This window comes from Otolemur garnettii, unplaced genomic scaffold (genome assembly GCF_000181295.1).
Source record: "Otolemur garnettii isolate 467f Iridium unplaced genomic scaffold, OtoGar3 scaffold00011, whole genome shotgun sequence".
In the NCBI taxonomy this organism is placed as follows: Eukaryota; Metazoa; Chordata; class Mammalia; order Primates; family Galagidae; genus Otolemur; species Otolemur garnettii.
The window spans coordinates 18357544-18379169 of record NW_003852406.1 but is presented as its reverse complement, the minus strand read 5'-3'; the positions used below and the strand labels follow the sequence as shown (position 1 = coordinate 18379169).

General features: G+C 47.6%; 1 protein-coding gene across 1 annotated transcript in view; it reads left to right on the top strand.

Moving 5' to 3' along the window:
* Window positions 1-21626, top strand: part of MEGF11 (multiple EGF like domains 11) — a 248752-nt gene that overhangs the window by 172074 nt on the left and 55052 nt on the right. The window contains exons 8-9 of the mRNA XM_003784441.2: window positions 5982-6194; window positions 16492-16666. Coding sequence (XP_003784489.1) covers window positions 5982-6194; window positions 16492-16666 — 388 coding nt within the window. The remainder of the gene's footprint in view (window positions 1-5981; window positions 6195-16491; window positions 16667-21626) is intronic.

Below are 21626 nucleotides of genomic sequence, written 5' to 3'. Positions count from 1 at the left end.
CCGTTATTAGCATGCTTTGTGTAAAATTCATTAGCAGTCGATGCTTGATCTCTAAATAAATAAGTTGTTTAAATTGTGAGTGGGAAAAAAAAGAAGAGGCTGATTATGTAAATGGATTATATTGTCAATATTTCATTTCCAGATTCCTTGTCTGGGTCTGTGGGTCCAGTTGCCCCCAAAATATAGCAGGGTAGGGAAGTGCCCTTCAGAGGAGTTCAGGGTTCAGGGCTCTACCCAGCCCTGCTAGGCTGGAGGGAGCAGGAGTGTTTGAGTGAAAGGGAGGAGGCATCAGGAGGTGTCCCTGGTTTGAGTTTCATCTCCCAACATTTGAGACATTCAAGGCAAAAAAAGTTGAGTGACCTAGAGAAATTCATTCATGGGCTGAACAGGGGCTGGCAGTTCAGATAGAGATGATCCAGGTCTTCAGCTAAAGAGTTGAAGACTAAAGTCCTTTCCTTCTATTTCAGTTTCCCTTCTTCCCTCTCCCATCCCACTTCTCCTCTCCTGTCTTCTACCTTCTTTTCCTTCCGCAGACATCCTCTTTCTTTCCTCTCTTCCCCTCTGTGAGGCCTCAGATTGGTTAACATGTGGCAAGATTTGCAAGAAGACAATCTGGGAAAGTCAGGTGCTGGTGGCTCACGCCTGTAATCCTAGCACTACGGAGGCCAAGGCGGGTGGATTGCCTGAGCTCAGGAGTTTGAGACCAGCCTGAGCAAGAGTGAGACCTTGTCTCTACTAAAAATAGAAAAACTAGCCAGGCATTGTGGTGGGCTCCTGAAGTTCCAGCTACTTGGGAGACTGAGGCAACAGGCTGGCTTAAGCCCTAGAATGTGAGGTTGCTGTGAGCTATGACACCATGGCACTTTACCCAGGATGACAAACGGAGACTCTGTCTCAAAAAAAAGATGATCTGGGGTCATCTTAGCCACTTTCAGGCTATGTGAGCTTGGACAGTCACCACACTTGTCTCAGCCTCCTCAACTCCAGAGTGAGGGTGATGAGAGTCATGAGAGGATCTGCTACTGCAGGGGCTGGGGACAGGCTGCAGAACCCGAGCAGCTGACAGGCCCTCTCTGTATGGGGCCCAGGGGTACCCCACCATCACCCCACTGCCTCTCCATTTTTCCAGATCACTCTTTTGCCACAGTGGCTCTGACAGGGGAGAGCTGGTGGCATTTCCTTGTGAAGAAAGCTCTCCAGGCTAGTCCCCAGTCACCCAGTCACTGTCCTCATCTCCCTGTCTTTGTGGGCACAGAGCAAAAAAAAAAAAAAAAAAAAAAGAAAAGATAAACCAGAGAAGAGAGACAGGGACACCCTCGTATAGGGGCCCTCAAACTTTTTAAACAGGGGCCAGTTCACTGTCCCTCAGACTGTTGGAGGGCCGGACTGTGGGCCCCAGGATGAGTTGGCTGCTAAGCAGGACAGGCAGTGGCGACAAAAACACCCAGCGGGCCGGATAAATGTCCTAAGCGGGCTGCATGTGGCCCGCGGGCTGTAGTTTGAAGACGCCTGCCCTAGTCCCTTGACACACAGGCTGCTTCCATCCTCCACACACTGCTGGACCTGCCACATACTGGGGCCTGGCCACTCACCTGCACAATGACAGATGAGCTCACCCAGACCTGGGCTTTCCCTGCCCTGTCTATAGACAGAGCCTGGTTCCATCCCATGATTCTCCAAGATATATGGTAAAGAAGTTAGGGCTGTATTGTATTTTTTTAAAAATAGCTTTTTTTCTGGACAGAGTCTCACTATGTCCCTCTTGGTGGAGTGCTGTGACATCACAGCTCACAGCAACCTCAAACTCTTGGGCTTAAGAGATTCTCTTGCCTCAGCCTCCTTGTAACTGGGACTACAGGCGCCCACCACAACACCCGGCTATTTTTTGTTGCAGTTGTCATTGTTGTTTTAGCAGGCCTAGGGACGAATTCAAACCCGCCAACCTTGGTGTACGTGGCTGGCGCCGTAACCACTGTGCTAGGGGTGCTGAGCTAAAAACAGCTTTTGTTACTTCCCCCTTCCCCTGATTATTGGAGAAGACATATAGAAAACTTGGAAAATGAAAATTATTATAATTGAAACTCTTATAATTCCTCAGGTCTTACAATTCCGCATTTTAGAATTCTTCCCTTTGAGCTTTTTCATGGCAGAATTTAAAGTCAGAAGGTCAGACCTTCTGTTGTAAGAACTGTAGAAAACAGTGTTAAATGAGGAATAGTAATAATTACTTATGTTCTTTTTTTTTTTTTAATGTGAGACAGAGTATCACTTTGTTGCCTTCGGTAGAATGCTGTAGCATCACAGCTCACAGCAATCTCCAGCTCTTGGGCTAGGGCGATTCTCTTGCCTCAGCCTCCTGAGTTGTTGGGACTACAGGCGCCCACCACAACGCCTGGCTATTTTTGTTGCAGTTGCCACTGCTGTTTTAGCTGGCCAGGGGCTGGGTTTGAACCCGTCACCCTCAGTATATGGGGCCGGCGCCCTACCCACTGCTCCAGAGGCGCCGCCCATTACTTATGTTCTTATTGAGCCCTAACCACAGGCTGGTTGCCTTTCTAAACATTTACCCCTATTATCTCATTTATCCTGAAACCAACTGATGAGGTTAAGTTGTGATCACCCCGTTTTATGAAGAGAAAGCAGACGTCAGTGCGTTAGATCAGTCCCCCTTGTCTGCACCATTAAAGCAGTGCTGGCTGGGGCATGGATGATCTAGAGCCCTAATGGCTAGGGGCCATTTCCATTTGTCTTTGGGGTACAGGAGTCATCCCCCACTTTTAATCCTGTCCCCCCAAGTTAACCCCTTAATGGGCAAATCCAGTTACTGTGACAGTGATTTGCATCCCCCAGGAAACAGGCCAGGCCTGGCGTAGGGGTGTTGAGGCACATTCAGGAAGCCAGGCAGTCAGCAGTGGGGTCGCAGAGGATCCACACCATTGGTTATGAGGTCACATAATTATCCTTATGCTGCAAGCTGCAAGCACCAGCTCAAGCATGTACAGGGTACAAAGCACCCAAGTCTTCCTCCTTGGCAGCTCACTGGCTGATGGGAGAGACTCAGCTCCTGCTTGAGGAGACCCAGACCCCCAGTCCAAGAAAGGGAAAATAGCCCCTGTCCCTGTCATGGGGGATCCCCCTGTCTGATGAAAGAGAATGCCTCTTCTACTCGTGGGAAATTCCATGCTAGGGGAGGAGACACAGCACCCAGTGTGAGAATAAAGACTGTACATCTGCCCAAAAGATGGAAAAAAACAGAGACAAGGTATAGAAATGATATTACCCTATTCATCAAATCTAAGATGCCATGATTGTAAGATGCGTCATTATTTTACATACTGCTAAGAATCAAAAACACTGGTATTTAAACTATGATATGCCATCAATTAAAAGTCCTATCTAAAGGTTGAGTATGGTGGCTCACACCTATAATCCTAGCACTCTGGGAGGCCAAGGCAGGTGGATTGCTTGAGCTGAGAAGTTTACAACCAGCTTGAGCAAAAGCGAGACCCTGTCTCTACTAAAAATAGAAAAACTAGCACAGCTAAGGACACAACAATCAAAGCAAATAGACAACCTTCAGAATGGGAAAAGGTATTTGCATATTGCAAATCTGACAAAGGCTTGATAACTAGGATCTATAGAGAACTACGATTAATCAACAACAAAAAAGAGCTAATAATCCCATCTATCACTGGGCAAGAGATATGAACAGAACCTTCTCTGAGGAAGATAGACCAATAGCCAACAAACATATGAAAAAAATGCTCATTGTTCCTGATCATCAGAGAAATGCAAATCAAAACCACCCCTGAGACATCATCTGACCCCAGTAAGAGTAGCCCACAACACAAAATCCCAAAGTGCAGATGCTGGCACAGATGAAGAAAGATGGGAACATTTTTACACTGTTGGAGGGACTGCAAACTAATACAGCCTATTTGGAAAGAAGTATGGAGAATCCTCAAAGAACTCAAATTAGATCTCCATTTAACCCCACAATCCTACTACCAGGCATCTACCCAGAAGAAAAAAAAATCATTTTATCATAATATGTATATATGTGCTAGATTGTTTATCACAGCTCAATTTATAGTTGCCAAGATGTGGAAAGAACCTAAATGCCCATCAACTCAGGAATGGTTTAACAAACCATGCATTTCATGGAATACTATTCATCCATAAAAAGATGGTAACTTCACATGTTTTGTATTAACCTGGATAGAGTTGAAACACATTCTTCTCAGTAAAGTATCACAAGAATGGAAAAGCAAGTATCCAATGTACTCAATACTAATATGAAGCCAGCAGATGATCTAATTCATACCCACGTAGGAGAAAAACTCATTTCAATTCAAGTTGGGGCGAGGGGGAATGAGGGAAGTGGAGAGGGGAGGTGGGGCTTGGGGGTGCTCCTACAGAATGGGCACAATGTACGGGTGTATGGCACACATTTTGGGTGCAGTACATAACTACAACAAGGACTCTACCTAACAAACTCAAATATTGTGACTTGGTTGTACCTTCACATTAATGTGAAATAAGGAAGGGATGGAAGGGAAGAAGAAGGAAGGAGAAAGAAGGAAAAAGAGAGAGAAAGAAAGGGAAGAGGAAAGGAAAAGGAAAGGACTAGCTGGGCATTGTGGTGGGTGCTTATAGTCCCAGCTATATAGGTGGCTGAGGCAAGAGAATCATTTCAGCCCAAGAGTTTGAGGTTGCTGTGAGCTATGACACCATAGCACTCTACAAGGGTGACAAAGTGAGACTCTTACCTCCAAAAAAAAAAGTCTCATCTAATTTCAGGGATGTTAAAATTTTTTTAACATCATACGCAGTTTCAGTTTGGGAAGATGAAAAAGTTTTGGGGATGGATGGTGGTGATAGTTGCACAACAATATAAGTATACTTAATGCCATTGAACTGTACACTTAATGGTTGAAATGGTAAATTTTGCATTGCATACTTGTATTGTCTTACTCTGCTCCTGCTATAGTAGCAGACAGCTGAGACTGGGTAATTTATAAGCAACAGAAATTCATTTTTACAGTTCTAGAGGCTGGAAAGTCCAAGATCAGGCACCAGCAGGTTCAATGTCTAATGAGACCCCAGTCTCTGCTTCCAAAGTAGTCCCTTGAGTGGTGCTGTGTCCTCACATCATGAAAGGGACAGAAGGGCAAAAAAGAGGACCTAGCTAGCTCCCTCTAGCCCTTTTGTAAGAGCACTAACCCATTCATGAAGGCAGAACCCCCATGACCTAATTCCTTCCCAAAGACCACACTTTTTATTTATTTATTTATTTTTGGAGACAGAGTCACACTATGTCACCCTCGGTAGATTGCAGGCATGTCACAGCTCACAGCAACCTCAAACTCTTGGGCTTAAGTCAGCAGTTCTCAACCTGTGGGTCATGACCCACAGGAACTATAGTAAAGGGTTATAGCATTAGGAAGGTTGAGAACCACTGGCTTAAGTAATTCTCTTGCCTCAGGCTCCCAAGTAGCTGGGACTACAGGTGCCCGCCACAATGCCTGGCTATTTATTGTTGTTGTTGTTGCGGTTGTCATTGTTATTTAGCAGGCCCAGGGTGGGTTTGAACCCACCAGCCTCAGTGTATGTGGCTGGCACCATAACCACAGGTGCCAAGCCAAGGTCACGCTTCTTGACAGTGTTGCATTAAGTTTGGACATTAGTTTTGGAGGGGACACCAACTATCAAGCACGCATTTTACCACAATTTTTAAAAGTGAAAAGAAAACACAAGACTTGGAATCAATGAAGTATGATAGTACCAATTCACTGCTGGGGAACCTGATCAGGGCAAACTAAACCACAGAATACTTCCCAGAGGTGGAGAGAGAAGAGGGGAGGAGGCTGTGAGGAGAGTGGAACACACCAGGCCAAATCCTGGAGGAAGGAAGGGCTGCAAGCTGGATGGCTCCCAAAGGAGGGATCCCAACCCACAGCCTCGACTCTGCTATCCCACAGGTGCCAAGAGGAGTGCCCCTTCGGGACCTTCGGCTTCCAGTGCTCACAGCGCTGTGACTGCCACAACGGAGGTCAGTGTTCGCCCACCACGGGTGCCTGTGTGTGCGAGCCTGGCTACAAGGGTCCCCGCTGCCAGGAGCGGCTATGCCCCGAAGGCCTGCATGGCCCAGGCTGCACCCTGCCCTGCCCCTGTGATGCCGACAACACCATCAGGTATGAACTGGAGACAGGTAAGCCCAGGGACGAGGACAGTGAGGGCTCTGGGGAAGGGGGGATTCCTTGGGCCATGGACCCCACCTCCAAGATAGCCATCCAGACAGGGTGAGGAAAGAGCTGGGACCTTGACAATCGGCTCTGATAATCACTTTGATGAACAGCAGTGGTCACCGAGCCTGCATAGTCAAAGTCGGAATCAGAACCCAGATCCCCTGCCTCTGTCAAGTGAACCCAGCTGCTTACATTTCAAACTGGCCAGATCTGAGACTCCACACACAGGAGCAGGGAGGGAGCTTGGTGACCCTTCAGGTATCAGAGTAGGGATGGATGGGACTGCATGATCGTAGGGCCTGTGATGGCAGGGTTTAGGTGCTACAATCTCTGGGTGCATGGTCCTGAGAACATCTCCTCTTCACACACATAGCATCTAGCTAGAGACAGGGCCACTAGGGCAGGAGCAGGGTGAGCCACAGAACGTCAGTACCAAAAATTAACATGACCTAGTTGGACATGGTGGTGGGCACCAGTAGTCCCAGCTACTCAAGAGGCTGAGGCAAGAGGATTGATTGAGCCCAGGAGTTCAAGGCTGCAGTGAACTATGATCAGACCACTTCACTCCAGCCTGGTGAAAGAGTAAGACTCCATCTCTAAATTCTGAAAAATCAGTATGGCCCTTCCAGGGGGACTAAGGCCTAAAGAGGGTCATCCTGTAGGCTCTGGCAAGGGTAGGGGAGCAGGAGGAACAGAGGGCAGCCCTTCATCAGGGCCTGGGCTTAGGGCCAGCCTCTCTGTGTCCTCTCTCCTGCATGGCTTGGGAACACATGGTAGAAGCTATCCCAGGCTGCCCCTTGGGGCTCCCTTCCCTTCCTGCTTCACACAGCAGCCTGCACTGCCCTCCCCTCTGGTAAGAAATGAGGCTGCTGGCCCCAGATACATGTCCCCACAGCCCCTCACCAAGGCTGCCTCTTAACCTGGGTGGTGAGGGGTGGCCAGAGCCCCCTTTCTCCCCAAGGCCTGCAGACAGCTCAGGGCAGGCTGGCTGCTCTAGCCATGGGCGCTGCTGCCATTTGCAGGGCAGACAGGGAACACTTCTGCTTTGCAGCTCTGTTGCTGGGATAGGCAGGACTTAGCCTCAGCCCCTTTTCATTTCCACCTTTTGATTTTTCACAAATCAGTCTGGAGCCTCCAGTCATTGCAAGCAGAGGCATCTCAGCAAGTGTGTGAGTCGATAATGGTCCTCAGTCCGTATTGCTGACTGGCTGGGTGATGCCAGGCAAAGGCAGAGGGGTCAGAGAGGTCCCTGCAGCCAGCAAAGCTGGCCTGTCTGTGACCTAAACATGCATTAGTTCTGTGATTCATTCAACAAACACTGAGCGCCTGCCCAGTTGGGCCATGAAGAGGAAACACACTGAACACCTTCTACCATAGTTCTTCAAAGACAGGACAACACTGGTAGTGAGGCATAGCTTTATTTTATGTACTACTAAAAAGGGAAAATTCTATTAACTGAATCATGATGCACCATTGATTGTATAACTCACCCAGTAGCAGAGACGTGAAAATGTGATGGAAAAGTACATATTAGAATAAATGAAATAAACATAGCTGGCCCTGCTGGGTCCAACGTGTACCTAAATAACAGTGACCCAGGACTGTGTGCAGGAAACAGGAGGCTGCTATGCTAGTTAGGGAAGGCTCCCTGGAGGAGGTAGCATCTGGGCTAGGTCTGGAGGCTTAGTGATTGCTCCAAGGCTCTAAACACAGGTGGCTCACACCTGCAATCCTAGCACTCTGGGAGACCAAGACAAGTAGATCGCTTGAGCTTACAAGTTCAAGACCAGCTTGAGCAAGAGTGAGACCCTGTCTCTAAAACTAGCCAGACATTGTAGCATGTACTACTACTTGGGAGGCTGAGGCAAGAGGATTGATCGAGCCCGAAAATTGAGGTTGCTGTGAGCTATGACAGCACAGCACTCTACCAAGGGCGACAAATTGAGACTCTGTCTTTTAAAATAAATAAATAAAAACAAATACAGGGGTCCCACGTGGCTGACCAGGCGACCGAGCAGCTGGCTCATACTCTTCCGTGAGTGCAAGGCGGCACCAATGTCCCTCACTCCTGCAGGGAAGGGACTTTCTCAGGGACAGGAAGCAAGGCTGTTGCTGGGGTCCAATGCAGGGAGAATCCCTGCCCCAGAGAGCCACCCAAGCCCCAGATTAAAGAGCTATTGTTTTCCTGCCGTGCCTGAGCAACTGGGCCCTGCATTATTTATCCTTCCTCTGAAGGAGTCCTCAATGCATTATTAATCTGGAAGGACTCCCTCTTCTCTGTCGCTAATCTCAGCCCATCCAATATTGATGATTATTTGTTTTACTGTCTTTAACGTGTGTCATGTTTCAGGGACTGGAAGGCAATAGTGGTTCTTAGCAGTGGGGGCTCTTAGTGTGCCTGCCTGTCTTCCCCCCAACCCCGGCTGGACTCCTCAGAATCAGCATCACCAACTCCTCACGGGGAGCTTTGTCGCGAGCCTGGGCTCCTTGAGGGCACATGCAGCCCGGCTTGTTCATCCTGTAGCTTCTAGCCTCAGCATCTCATGGTGCCAGGCACAGAGTAGGCCTTCAGTAAGAAGAGAACCTGAATTCATCTTAAATAGCCCATCCCTCTAGGTGGTTCTGCCCATTAGCCGATGTCTGCCCTACTTTTTCTTCTTTGTTAATGTTTCACTGCTTTCTGTTGGCACACTGCCCCAGTGACTGAGCACCTGACATTCACAAAGGGTTTTGTTCAGTCTCGCTCAGGGTTTCTCAGCCTTGGCACCATTAACAATTTGGGCCGCATAATTCTTTGTTACGGATGGCTGTCCTGTGCATTGTAGAATGTTAGCGGTATCCGTGGCCTCTACTCACTAGATGCCGTTTAATAGCCCCCCTCCCTGCCCAAATTCCAACAACCCAAAATGTTTCCAGACATTGCCAGATGTCCCAGGCTGGGGAAGGAGGAAGCAAAATTGCATGAGGTTGAGAGCCTGTGGTCTGACTGAACTCTCACGCTACCCTTGACTTTGTTCTTAGGGACACAGAAAATTGCTCTCTTCTTCCATATGGACACAGGTCAGCCCTTCCCCTCCCACGAGGCTTTGTCTATTATAGAGCCTTCTTTTGAGATCTGAGAAAAGCAAAGGAATGACTCTGTGACTGACTTCTAACCTCAAGACAGTCAAGAGGCAGATACTGGGTGAGGGTTGGGACCCCTGAATCCTGGCCACAGACCCCCCTCAAATGTCCTGCTAAATGCACTTCTCTCCTCTATGCTTCACTTTCCCAGTCTGCCCATCATCTTTCTCAACCCAGTAAGGGAAAAGTTCTCTTGTGGTCTTTGAAAGTGAAACTTACATCCAACTCTGAGAGATTGCACGTGGGATCCCTAGAAGCCTGGCCTCCCTTCCCCCCTGGCTTCTGCAGAGCTTACAATAAGCACCCCATCACGGCAGCTTATGAGATCTTGAGCGTCTTTCCTAGGGAGAAAAAGTATCCTCACCCCCAACCAAAAAAAAAGCCCTACTTGCCTAGCCCTAGCCTCTGTCTGCTGAGTCCTCTCTGGTGAGGCTGCTCCCCAGAGTTGAATCCATGCCCTGGGAAAGATGGCGCAGCTGGTGAGGCTCCCCAACGTCTCACCCCCTCACAACGTTTCATTCCCCTGTGTGTGCAGCACACACAAAGAAACCATCCTCCCTCCTGGAGGATAACCTTGAGAAAGAGCACCTGTGTGTCAGCCCTCTTAAGTGTCCCCTCCACAATTGAATTGTCATAGACTAATTCCAGCAGCCATGATCGTGTGTTACTTTTGAAAGATTTGATTTAGCCAACAGATGCAGCACTGGAGAAATCTTATAGCAGCCAAAAGAAAGGCAGAAAAATCAGCTCCGAAAAGATACTTGTATTGTTCAGCTCCTATTAACTTGTGATTAATCTATGTCTGGGTGAAATAGGAGAAAAGGGAAAACAAAAAACACAGAGAACTGAACTAAACACCAGTGATCTTGACTTTTACCAGAGTCTAAATAGCAGTCCCTGGCCCACCATGTGACCCTAAGGAAAGGGGACACCCCCAGGGAGAAAGGGATGCCTGGGACAGGAGGATGTGCAGGGCCCACTGCTGAGGGACAAAGGTTCTGAACATGGTGATGGCAGTTCTCAGTTATAATCACTGTCAGCCATCATTCCCCACCTCTTTTCAAAGGGACTTTTGGAGTTTTTGTAATATAAGACAAAATCAAATTAAGAAAATATATATCCTGCTTTTTGAAATAGAATTATAAAAGAACAGAACAATTTCAGATTTAGTTTGAGACTTCTGGTTCTGAGAGTAAAAAGTAAAATTAGATGAGCTGGTCATGGTGGCTCATCTCTGTAATCCTAGCAATCTGGGAGGCTGAGGCAGGTGGATTGCCTGAGCTCACAGGTTCGAGACCAGCCTAAGCAAGAGCAAGACCCCTGTCCCTAAAAATAGCCAGGCACCTATAGTTTCAGCTACTCAGGAGGCTGAGGCAAGGAGGATTTCTTGACCCCAGGAGTTTGAGGTTACTGTGAGCTGTGACGCCATGGTACTCTACCAATGGCAATAAAGTTAGACTTGGTCTCAAAAATAAATAAAATAAAATAAGATAAGATAAAGATAAACATAGCCGGGTATTGTGTTGGATACCTGTAATCCCAGCCACTTGGGAAGCTAAGGCAAGAGAATCACTTGAGCCCAAGAGCTTGAGGTTGCTGTGAGCTGTGATGCCACAGCACTCTACCAAGGGCAACAAAGTGAGATTCTGTCTTAAAAAAAGGAGGGGGGGCAGCTCAGTGCCTGTGGCTCAAGCAGCTAAGGCGCCAGCCACATACACCTGAGCTGGAGGGTTCGAATCCAGCCCGGGCCCGGCAAACAACAATGACGGCTGCAACCAAAAAATAGCCGAGCATTGTGGCGGATGCCTATAATCCCAGCTACTTAGGAGGCAGAGACAGGAGAATCGCTTAAGCCTAGGAGTTGGAGGTTGCTGTGAGCTGTGATGCCACAGCACTCTACCCAGGGCAACAGCTTGAGACTCTGTCACAAAAATAAAATAAAATAAAATAAAAGTAAAATTAGCGCCTAGACACATCCCTAAGCAGCCAAAGCGATGGCAACAAAGATCAGAAATAGGAAAGGCAGAGAGCCCTTAGAAATTGGCATTTGCAGCTCAGCACCTGTGGCTCAAGTGGCTAAGGCACCAGCCACATACACCTAAGGTGGCGGGTTCGAATCCAGCCCGTGTCTGCCAAACAAGAGTGATGGCTGCAACCAAAAAAATAGCCAGGAGTTGTGGAGGGTGCCTGTGGTCCCAGCTACTTGGGAGGTGGAGGCAGGAGACTCGCTTGAGCCCAGGAGTTGGAGGTTGCTGTGAGCTGTGATGCCACAGCACTCTACCCAAGGGGACAGCTTGAGGCTCTGTCTCAAACCAAAAAAAAAAGAGAAAGAAAGAAATTGGCATTTGCTAGCTCACTTTGTGTCCAGGGTGCTTTTTACAGGGTAGTGCCCCGCCAAAATGAGAGCATGTACTAGATGCACTCTGGCATGACCATTCTGAGGCAGAGACAACAGAAGGATGGATTGAGGGGAATGGCAGAAATGTGTGTGAGACCTTTTAGAATCTCCAGGGCTAGGCAGAGCTGATGAATGCAGCCAAGACCTGCCAGTTCATTCCTGGGCTCAAGCAAGTCTCTCTACCCTAAACCTCAGAGGAGGCCCCTAGAAAATTGCAACCTAGAAGGGCAATGCCTAGGGGTCTGCTAGAAGTGCAGAAAGAAAGTAGTGGCCCCTAAACATCTGGTCAAGGGTCAAGGGCAACCAGGCCGACCTTGCTGTCTCCCCTTCCAGTGCTTGGGGCTCAGGGTGAATTTTTCTTGAACTGTAAAGGTCAAAAAATCCTCAAACATTCATCTCTTACACCCATTCATTATTCTTTGTTATATATATATTTGCAATTTTTATTACTTCATATCTGTTTATAAATATAATAGATGCTAAGTTTTGGAATGTTAGAGAATACATAGACATTCAAAGAAAAAATTCAGAATCAGTCATAATTTCTCAACCAAGAGGTAAGCACCAAAGCCATTTTTTTGTAATCTATTGTTCTTTTTTTTTGCAGTTTTTGGCCAGGGCTGGGTTTGAACCTGCCACCTCCAGCATATGGGGCCAGCGCCCTACTCCTTTGAGCCACAGGCGCCACCCTAATCTGTTCATTCTTTATCCGTGTCTGTATCTATGTCAGTTTCTTCATATTTTAGATTATGACTTCATATATAATTTATTTCACTGAACTGTATATCATATCATAAAATATTTTAGAAAACAATTGAGTACGTCTCTAACATTTCTTCATATGGATAGTCAAGATTCTTTTTTTCTTTTTGAGACAGAGTCTCACTCTGTCACCCTGGAGTTGAGTGCTGTGGCATCACAGCCCACAGCAATCTCAAACTCTTTGGCTCAAAGGATCATCCTGCCTCAGCCTCCCAAGTAGCTGGAACTACAGGAACCGACTACAATGCCCAGCTAGTTTTTCTATTTTTAGTAGAGATGGGGTCTCGCTCTTGCTCAGGCTGGTCTTGGACTCCTGAGCTCAAGCAATCCACCCGTCTCAGCCTCCCAGAGTGCTAGGATTATTGGTGTGGATAGTCAAAATTCATTTAACCAGTGCTCTGTTGTCAGAGGCAGCATGAGGCAGTGCATAAAACATGGCCAGACAGGCTTGGTGCCCGTAGCACAGTGGTTACAGCGCCAGCCACATATGCCAAGGCTGGCAGGTTCTAGCCCAGCCAGGGCCAGCTAAAAACAACAATGACAACTGCAACAACAACAAAAAAATAGCTAGGTATTGTGGCGGGTGCCTGTAGTCTCAGCTACTGGGAGGCGGAGGCAAGAGAATTGCTTAAGCCCAGGAGTTTGAGGTTGCTGTGAGCCGTGATGCCACAGCACTCTACCAAAAGCAACAGCATAGTTAGACTCTGTCTCAAAACAAACAAACAAAAAAACACATGGCCAGACAAACCTGGGTTTGAATCCCAGCTTTCCCACTCACTGATTTGACTATGTAACCTTGGGCAAGTCACATGACCTCCAAATACAGTCCATAAAATAGAGGTTCAAATGCCTAATTCACAAGCTCATTTGAAGATTAGCAAAGTATGCATAAAGGGCCTGGTGCTTTACTAGCCTGGTCACATATATTTATTATTATTTAAATTGCTTCCATTTTCCACTGTTATAAATAATGCTTCAGGGAACATCTCTGCGCATAAATCTTTCTCCACAACTATGACTATTTCCTTAGGATAGAGTCTTAGAAATGGAATTACGAGATCAAAGAGTCTGAATATTTTTAGGCCTCCTGATACATAACCCCAAATTGTTTTGAAATCTTCGCCAGCATTTTAAAAAATCTGCCCTGTTTTTGAGGGGGGGGAGTGGTATCTGATGGTTGTTTAGACTCGATGATTAATGAGACTAAAGATACTAAACGTTTTCCAAAATGATTATTAGCTACTTGGTATTCAAGAATCGTCTGCTCCTGTCCACCTCCTCATTTTCTTTTCTGAAAAGCAGGGTCCCTTGAAGAGAAACAGCTTGGCTGGGCTTCATACAATTCGTTTGCTCATTAATTAATTTGCCAAATATGTACTAAGCACCTCCAGTGTGCCAGGGACTCTGTTGTGCCCCGAGAGGGGAACAAGGCAAAGGACACTCCCCCATGGAGCCAATAAACAAACTGACAGAAAATAATAAATAATCAACGGAACATAATTATACTTAATGAAAGCTGTATTCATTTCCAAATATTTAATTGGGCAGTGAATATGAGTCAGACACCCAGAGAGATAAAGTCCCCGTCCTCATGGCACCTAGCAGAACCGAGGCTTGTGCCCAGTCTCCCCCTGCCAGCCCAGTGCCTGCTTCTCCTGACTCTATCCCCTGAGCCAGACCCCAAAGCAGGGAAGCAGGTGACACAGGGAATCTAAGCAGTTTGTCTCTGGCATCCAGTGCTTCTCTGGTGGGTTAGTCTGGGCCTTCCCAGATGCAGCTGTGAAATGGAGGTTTACTAGGGGATACTTTCGAGGAAAAACGGGCAGGGAGCTGGGGAGACTGGGAGAACTGTCAGACCACCATGATCCTGACCTATGTGAGGCAGAGAGGGAAGGAAGGGGAGTCAGGTGGAAGAGTCTTAGCCCACAGCATAGTTCTAAGAAAGTTTGGCAACATGGGGAGTCTTGAAGCCAAGGTGCCCACCAGAGGAGTCCCAGGTATCCCAGGAGTGTATCCCCAATGTACTCCAGCTGGGAGCAGCCTGTGGGAAGTACAGCCTCTAGATTTCAGACACAGTAACTCTGGCCATGGGTCAGTCATGCTCCTGTGGGAGCCCTGAGCACCACGTGCTCACCACCTCCTGCATCCCTGGATCGTGAATGGACACTGACTGTTGGATCACATGGCTACCAGTCAGAGGTTGCCTCACTCACTAGAGGTCATAGAGGTCATGCCAGGGAGCCCTTGCCTCTAGACCAGTGGTTCTCAACCTGTGCGTTGTGACCCCTTTGTAACAAATTCTGCATATCAGATATTTACATTACGATTCATAACAGTAGCAAAATTACAGTTATGATGTAGCAACGAAAATAATTTTATGGTTGGGGGTCACCACAACATAAGGAACTATATTAAAGGGTCACGGCATTAGGAAGGTTGAGAACCACTGCTCTAGACAAACGATCCTTTTTCTGGCCTATGTAGAAAGGGGGTGGAGAAGAGCTCACATGTTATTAATGAGCCCTGACAGTTCAGGCATGGTGGCTTTTACCTATAATCCTGTATTTTGGGAGGTGGAGGTGGGAGGATTGCTTGAGGCCAGGAATTTGAGACCAACTTCTACAAAAAAAGGTTTTTTAATTAACTTGGCATGGTGGTTCGTGCCTATAGTACCACTTACTCAGGAGGTTGAGGCAGGTGGATCACTTGAGCCCAGTGAGCTATGATCATGCTATTGTACTCCTAGATGACACAGTGAAACCTGTTCTCTAAAAAAAAAAAAAAATTAAAAGGAGCCCCAGGAAAACATAAGGTAAACAAATCATCTCCAGGGCAGACATTACCAGAGAGGGGAGGCCACATCGCCACAAGGTCTTGTTTTTTTTTTTTTGAGACGGAGCCTCAAGCTATCCCCCTGGGTAGAGTGCCATGGCATCATGCTCACAGCAACCTCCAACTCCTGGGCTCAAGCGAGTCTCCTGCCTCAGCCTCCCAAGCAGCTGGGACTACAGGCGCCCGCCACAACGCCTGGCCATTTTTGGTTGCAGCCATCATTGTTGTTTGGCGGGCCCAGGCTGGGGATTCGAACCCGCCACCTTAGGTGTATGTGGCTGGCGCCTTAGCCGTTTGAGCCACAGGCGCTGAGCCCACAAGGTCTTGTTTTAACTCAGCCAACATTTACTGACACCTACGATATGAAGAGCCACCAGATGTCATTGCTGCCTTCTCTTGCCTTCCCCATACAAGGCGTCTGCCTTGGGTAAGAGAGGTGGTAAAGCTTTGGATCACATGACCACACAATCCATAAGGCAAGGGACAATAGAGGCCACCCCTCTGCATTGGTCTCTGTATCTGTATTGTGAAGAACATTTGTTGGCCCAGGTGAGGTGGCTCATGCCTATAATCCTAGCACTCTGGGAGGCCAAGGAGGGTGGATAAGTTGAACTCAGGAGTTCAAGACTAGCCTCAGCAAGATGAGACCCCATCTCTACTAAAAATAGAAAAAACTAGCTGAGCATTGTGAAGGGTGCCTGTAGTCCCAGATACTTGGGAGGCTGTGGCAGGGGGATCACTTGAGCCCAAGAGTTTGAGGTTGCAGTCAGCTAGGCTGGTGCCAGGACACTCTAGCCTGGGCTACTCTACCTCAAAAGGAAGGAAGGGAGGAAGGGAGGGAGGACAATTGTTGGAGAGTCAGAAGACCTGTGTTCAAATTCTAATCTTGCCACCTCCTTGCCATGTGACTTAAGACAAGTCACATCACTACTATGAGCCTCAGTTGCCAGGCGCTAATTAAGACCATGTGGCCTTGGCATCTTCTGATAAGCAAGACATTGAGCAATTTAACCTCTGAGACCCTTTGATTCTGTTACCCTGGGCAGACCAGACTTGGGGTGGCCTGAGGGTGGGACGTGGCTGCATCTCAGACTGAACTATTTTCTCACCCTTCTCTTGTCTGCTCAGCTGCCACCCGGTAACTGGAGCTTGCACCTGCCAGCCAGGCTGGTCTGGCCCCCACTGCAATGAATCCTGCCCTGCTGGCTACTATGGTGATGGCTGCCAACTGCCTTGCACCTGTCAGAACGGCGCTGACTGCCACAGCATCACGGGGGGCTGCACGTGCGCTCCAGGCTTCATGGTAAGATGGAAGGGGTCTCCCATGACCTTCCTGATCCCACTGAGCCAGCTCCCCACTCCCAGTGCAATCAGGAGTATGGCCCAGGACCCATCATAAAAAGTGGGAGTGCCTCCTTGTGTCCTTATCAGAGGTAGAGTTTACACCCAGAGAGCCCATGAGGCTGTTCTCACAGGGCTAGGGGTGCCATTGTAAAGATAATAGAAGGAGGGGGTCCTTCCCTCTGAATCACTGCTTGTCTTCCTCTGTGCCGGGTTTTCCCCCCCACCCATCCCCATCTCCTACTTCCCCCACCCCCGTCCCTGCCCTATGCACACATTTTTACATCATAATAACCAGAGTGCATACACATACAGTGTGGATTCTGCTGTCTTTCATTCACACTTCTATGTTGCTTCTCTAGCTTCTTAATTATCATTTTAAATGGCTGCATAATGCGGCAGGAGCTGATGTACCCACAGTTTACTCAGACATTCTCTTACTGCTGAATACAAAGCTGTTTCCATGTGCCCATTGAAGGTTGCAATGAGCATCTTCATACAAATAGCTTTCCCCCCTCCTATCGAATTATTTCCTTAGGGTGAATTCCCAGGGTCAGTGGGCATAATATATTTATGGCTTTTGATGGATGTTGCCATATTACTTTCCTCAAGGGTTATATAAATCTCACTGCCACCAGTCATGGGTGAATGTACCTATTTCAGAGTAACTTAGCTAGCATTTAAAAATTTTTTTTTCTCTAATTATATAGGTAGAAAATGGCTCTTCTATGTTGTCCTAATTTGCATTTCTCTGATTACTAAGGAGAGTGAACATTTTCTCCACATGTTTTTTTACTATTTGGATTTTCTCATGAATTATGCTGGTGTTTATGAGGTATGAATCTGGAGGGATTTGACATTGGAAGTGGAGTGCCATTTGAAGGTGGGCCATGCCCAGTGGGTCTGAGGACCCAGACATTTAGGCACCCGCCACGTCCATATTTTTTATTGTGCTATAGGAAGAGGTTTGTGAAGTTGAAATTATGTGGCCTTTGGAACCCAACCTGGATCACAGCCTGACTACCCTCCTCACCAGCTGTGTGACCTTGGACCAGTGACTTCACCTCTCTTGGGTTCTGTTTCCTGACCTGTGAAATGGAACACCTGCCTTACAAGGTCATTGTCAGGTGTAGAAATATATGGAGTACGTTGTAGCAACATTTCTTAGGATGTCAGTAAATTTACCAATTACCTCATGTTAAATTGCAGGTTCTGCTTTAGTAGGTCTGAGATGGGACTTGAGGGTCTACATTTTCTTTTTTTAAATTTCAGATTATCATGGGTGTACATACGGTTTGGTTATATAGTTTGCTTTTGTAAGGTTAAAGTCCAAGTTGCAGTTGTGTCCTTCACCCAGGAACTGTGCAGTATACTTGTGCAATGTACCAGTTATATGGGAATTCACCCATTCCTTGCCCCTCTCCCCCCAACTTGAACTTCATGTTAGTATTAAGGTGCTGATCTATTAACTCCAAGTTAATACTGAGTACACGTGGCTCGGCGCCTGTGGCTCAAGTGGCTAAGGTGCCAGCCACATACACCTAACGTGGTGGGTTCAAATCCAGCCCGGGCCCGCCAAAAACAATAATGATGGCTGCAACCAAAAAATAGCCGGGCACTGTGGCGGGTGCCTATGGTCCCAGCTACTTGGGAGGCTAAGGCAGGAGACTTCCTTGAGCCCGGGAGTTGGAGGTTGCTGTGAGCTGTGATGCCATGGTACCCAGGGGGATAGCTTGAGGCTCTGTCTCAAAAAAAAAAAAAAAATACTGAGTACATGTGATATTTGTTTTTCCATTCTTGTGATACTTAGGAGAATGATCTCTAGTTCCAACTAGGTTATTTTAAATGCAATAAGATCTCCATCTTTTTATGACTGAGTAATATTCCATAGTATATCTATAACAATTAATTAATTAATTAATTATTTTTTAAGGGACAGAATCTCACTTTATCACCCTCAGTAGAGTGCTATGGCATCACAGCTCACAGCAACCTCCAACTCCGGGGCTTAGGCGAGTCTCTTGCCTCAGTCTCCCAAGTAGCTGAGACTATAGGTGCCTGCTACAACAGCTGGCTATTTTTTTGTTGCAGTTTGGTCGGCCCTACCCACTGAGCCACAGGCGCTGCCCCATATGAGTTTTTGTATAAAAGTTCTGCAGAAAAATAAAATGCCCTAGGTTTTGAGTCTAGGTAGGAAAGAATAATTGGAATTAAAAAACTCACATAGCCAAGTGAGCAGGTGACTAAAGCTCATTGCATCCAACTGCTAGTGGGTGTCCTGACCCCAGTCCCAGATTGGCTACTAGGGTAGGTCTGTGACCTGGGGCATCTGGAAGTGGTGAGCACAGAGGGAGGGATGAGCCAACTGATCCTAAGATGGTCTTTTATGTGGACTTCAGGGACCAAGTCAGGAAACATACTCTTCTGGGGAAGATGAGGGATAGTAGGAGCAAAAAGGTGTGTGCACATGTGAGAGGGGGACTCACTGAGGGCTGTTCTTGGCTGTCATATCTGTCATCTGTGAGCCGAAGGAGAGTCTGCCTCCCTGCTCCCCCTTCTTCACCTCAGTGCCTGCCTAGTTGCTGCTCCTTAGAAAAAGGTAAAATCAGGACCCTGGGAGTCCTGGGGAGGCTGGTGTCTGTTTGCTTATTGCCCCCAGCCCCTGTTCCCCCTACCTGGAATGTAAATGACTTCCTGTCCTTAAACTTGGGGGGATCTGGTGCTTGTCAGAATCATCTCTGTGGAATCCCACCTGCCTGGGGCTTGGGGCTAAGACAGATTGTGAGTCAAGCTGCCTCGGTGAGACTCAGTGAATTCCTATCCGTCTCCTGCCCAGCCTTGTTATATTTGGAAAGGCTCTTCTGGGGCCTGCTGGATGTTGGGCAGGGGCTTCTTGAGGTGCTTATAGAACAGTCACTTTCTCTGAACCAGCGTGACTCATCCCTGCGCACACCAGCTCCGAGAGGGAAACCATTACTCTTGCCTTCACCCCAGCATCTGAGTGAATGTTACTTCCCCAATTAGCCAGCTCTGGTCAGAGATGGAACAATTAGCACAACAGATTCAGCTGATGCTGTTCCCGAAGTTTCCCAGGTCAATAATAATTTGCAGTGCCTTGGTTGGTTGGTTTGTTTATGAATTCAGGTTCCCCACCTTTTATCTCAAAAGATTTTAGGATGAGAAGTTAGTTAAGGACTAATTAAGAGAGGCTTTTTCCAGGTGTTTGGAGGACTTCTTCCTAGGCTCAGTAACCTTGCACATTTCACTTCACCTTGTGGGGCCTTGGTTTCTTTATCCAGAAGATGGGAGGAGTCAATCAGTCTCATCTGCTATTGGGTGTGAGTAGCCAACATGGTAATGGGTGTGAGGCTGTATCCTCAGCTATCCCCTCCCACCAGAGCTCTCCCTGCCAAGCACTTCTGTGGAAGGATGTTAGAGGCTGAGCGTGGTAGCTCACTCCTGTAATCCCAGTGCTTTGGGGGATTTAAACAGGAGGATTGCTTGAGGGCAGGAGTTCAAGACAACCCTGAGCCACAGAGTAAGACACCATCTCTACCAAAAATACAAAAATTAACCTGATGTGGTAGTGGTAATCCCTGCTACTTGCAAGGCCGAGGCAGGAGAATCGCTATAGCCCAGGAGTTTTAAGTTGCAGCAGCAATCTATGATGATGCCACTGCACTCTAGCCTGGGCAACAGAGTGAGACTCTGTCTCAAAGAGCGGGAGGAAGGAAGGACAACATTTGAAAATGGGGAAATAGTTTTAAAAAGGAAGGACGTTGAGACAGCTTTATGATGTCGGGCACTCTAAAGACTGAGAGTGGTTTGAGACTCAACATGCACATGAGGAATGCCGACAGGGTAGTGCAGAGCCACCCCTGGTGGCTCAGTGATATGCCTACTCTAGCCAGGTGGTCCCCACCCCCTGGAGGCATGGGGATATGGGGCAAAAGGAGGCCCTTCTTGGTGCTCTGGTGGCTGGCCCTCACAGGCCTCCTCCTTCCTTCCCAGGACACTGGATGTTTACTCTGTTAAGGACTTGGGGGCCCAGGGGTGGAGAGGCTAATCAGATACCCATCCAGCCACCTAAGAGCTGGTGCTCTGATAATAATCATATTCACTCCAGCTCACTGAGCCCTTGCTGCATTATCTCCCTTATGCCTCACAAGGGCCCTATCACTTTCCTCAATTTGCAAATGAGGAGTGGAGCTAAGTGACTTTTCTGGAATCACAAAGCCAGGGATGGTAAGAGCCACAAAACTCTCATGTTAGCTGATGAGCTTTGTTTGAAGGGTCACCAGGAAATCCTGGCTCTTCAATCCCCACTCTGCCTACTGGCCAGTCACTTATCCTGCCTCCACTTGAACTTCTTCCTTTGTTAAAAGGAAACTTTGAGGCAAGAATGAGAAACTTGATGTGGAAAGTTCACAGCTCAGTGTCTGAAAAACAATAGACAGTAGGTAAAATGGTAGGAATTATTGTTGAACTAGCAGAGTAGGGAGAGAACATTACTCCCCCAGGCCCAGCACCCCCCTGGGAGGGTGTCAGGATGAGCTGTACCCAGAGATTCCTGCTGGATCAGAGCCACCAACATGCACAACTGCGGTCCCAGGCAGGTGCACCCTAGCACCTCTCAGTCCCCCCGAATGTTTGGTCCCAGGAGACACTGTGGAGTATACACGCTTGTCAGTGTTTGGGGAACTAGAGATAGGGACAGAGTGGAAGGAGTCTCTGGGCCATTTGCGTGTTAGCTTGATACCAACAGTGGCATCACTTGGTGGCATGGACTGGCAAATTGCACTGGGCCTGCCTGGTGGGAGAAAAAAGCCTTGGACAAGAAAACGAGAAGCTGAGTTCATAGCACTAGGTCTGCTAACTTTGTTTATTTCTCATCTACAAAATGAGAATGAAATTCTCTGCCC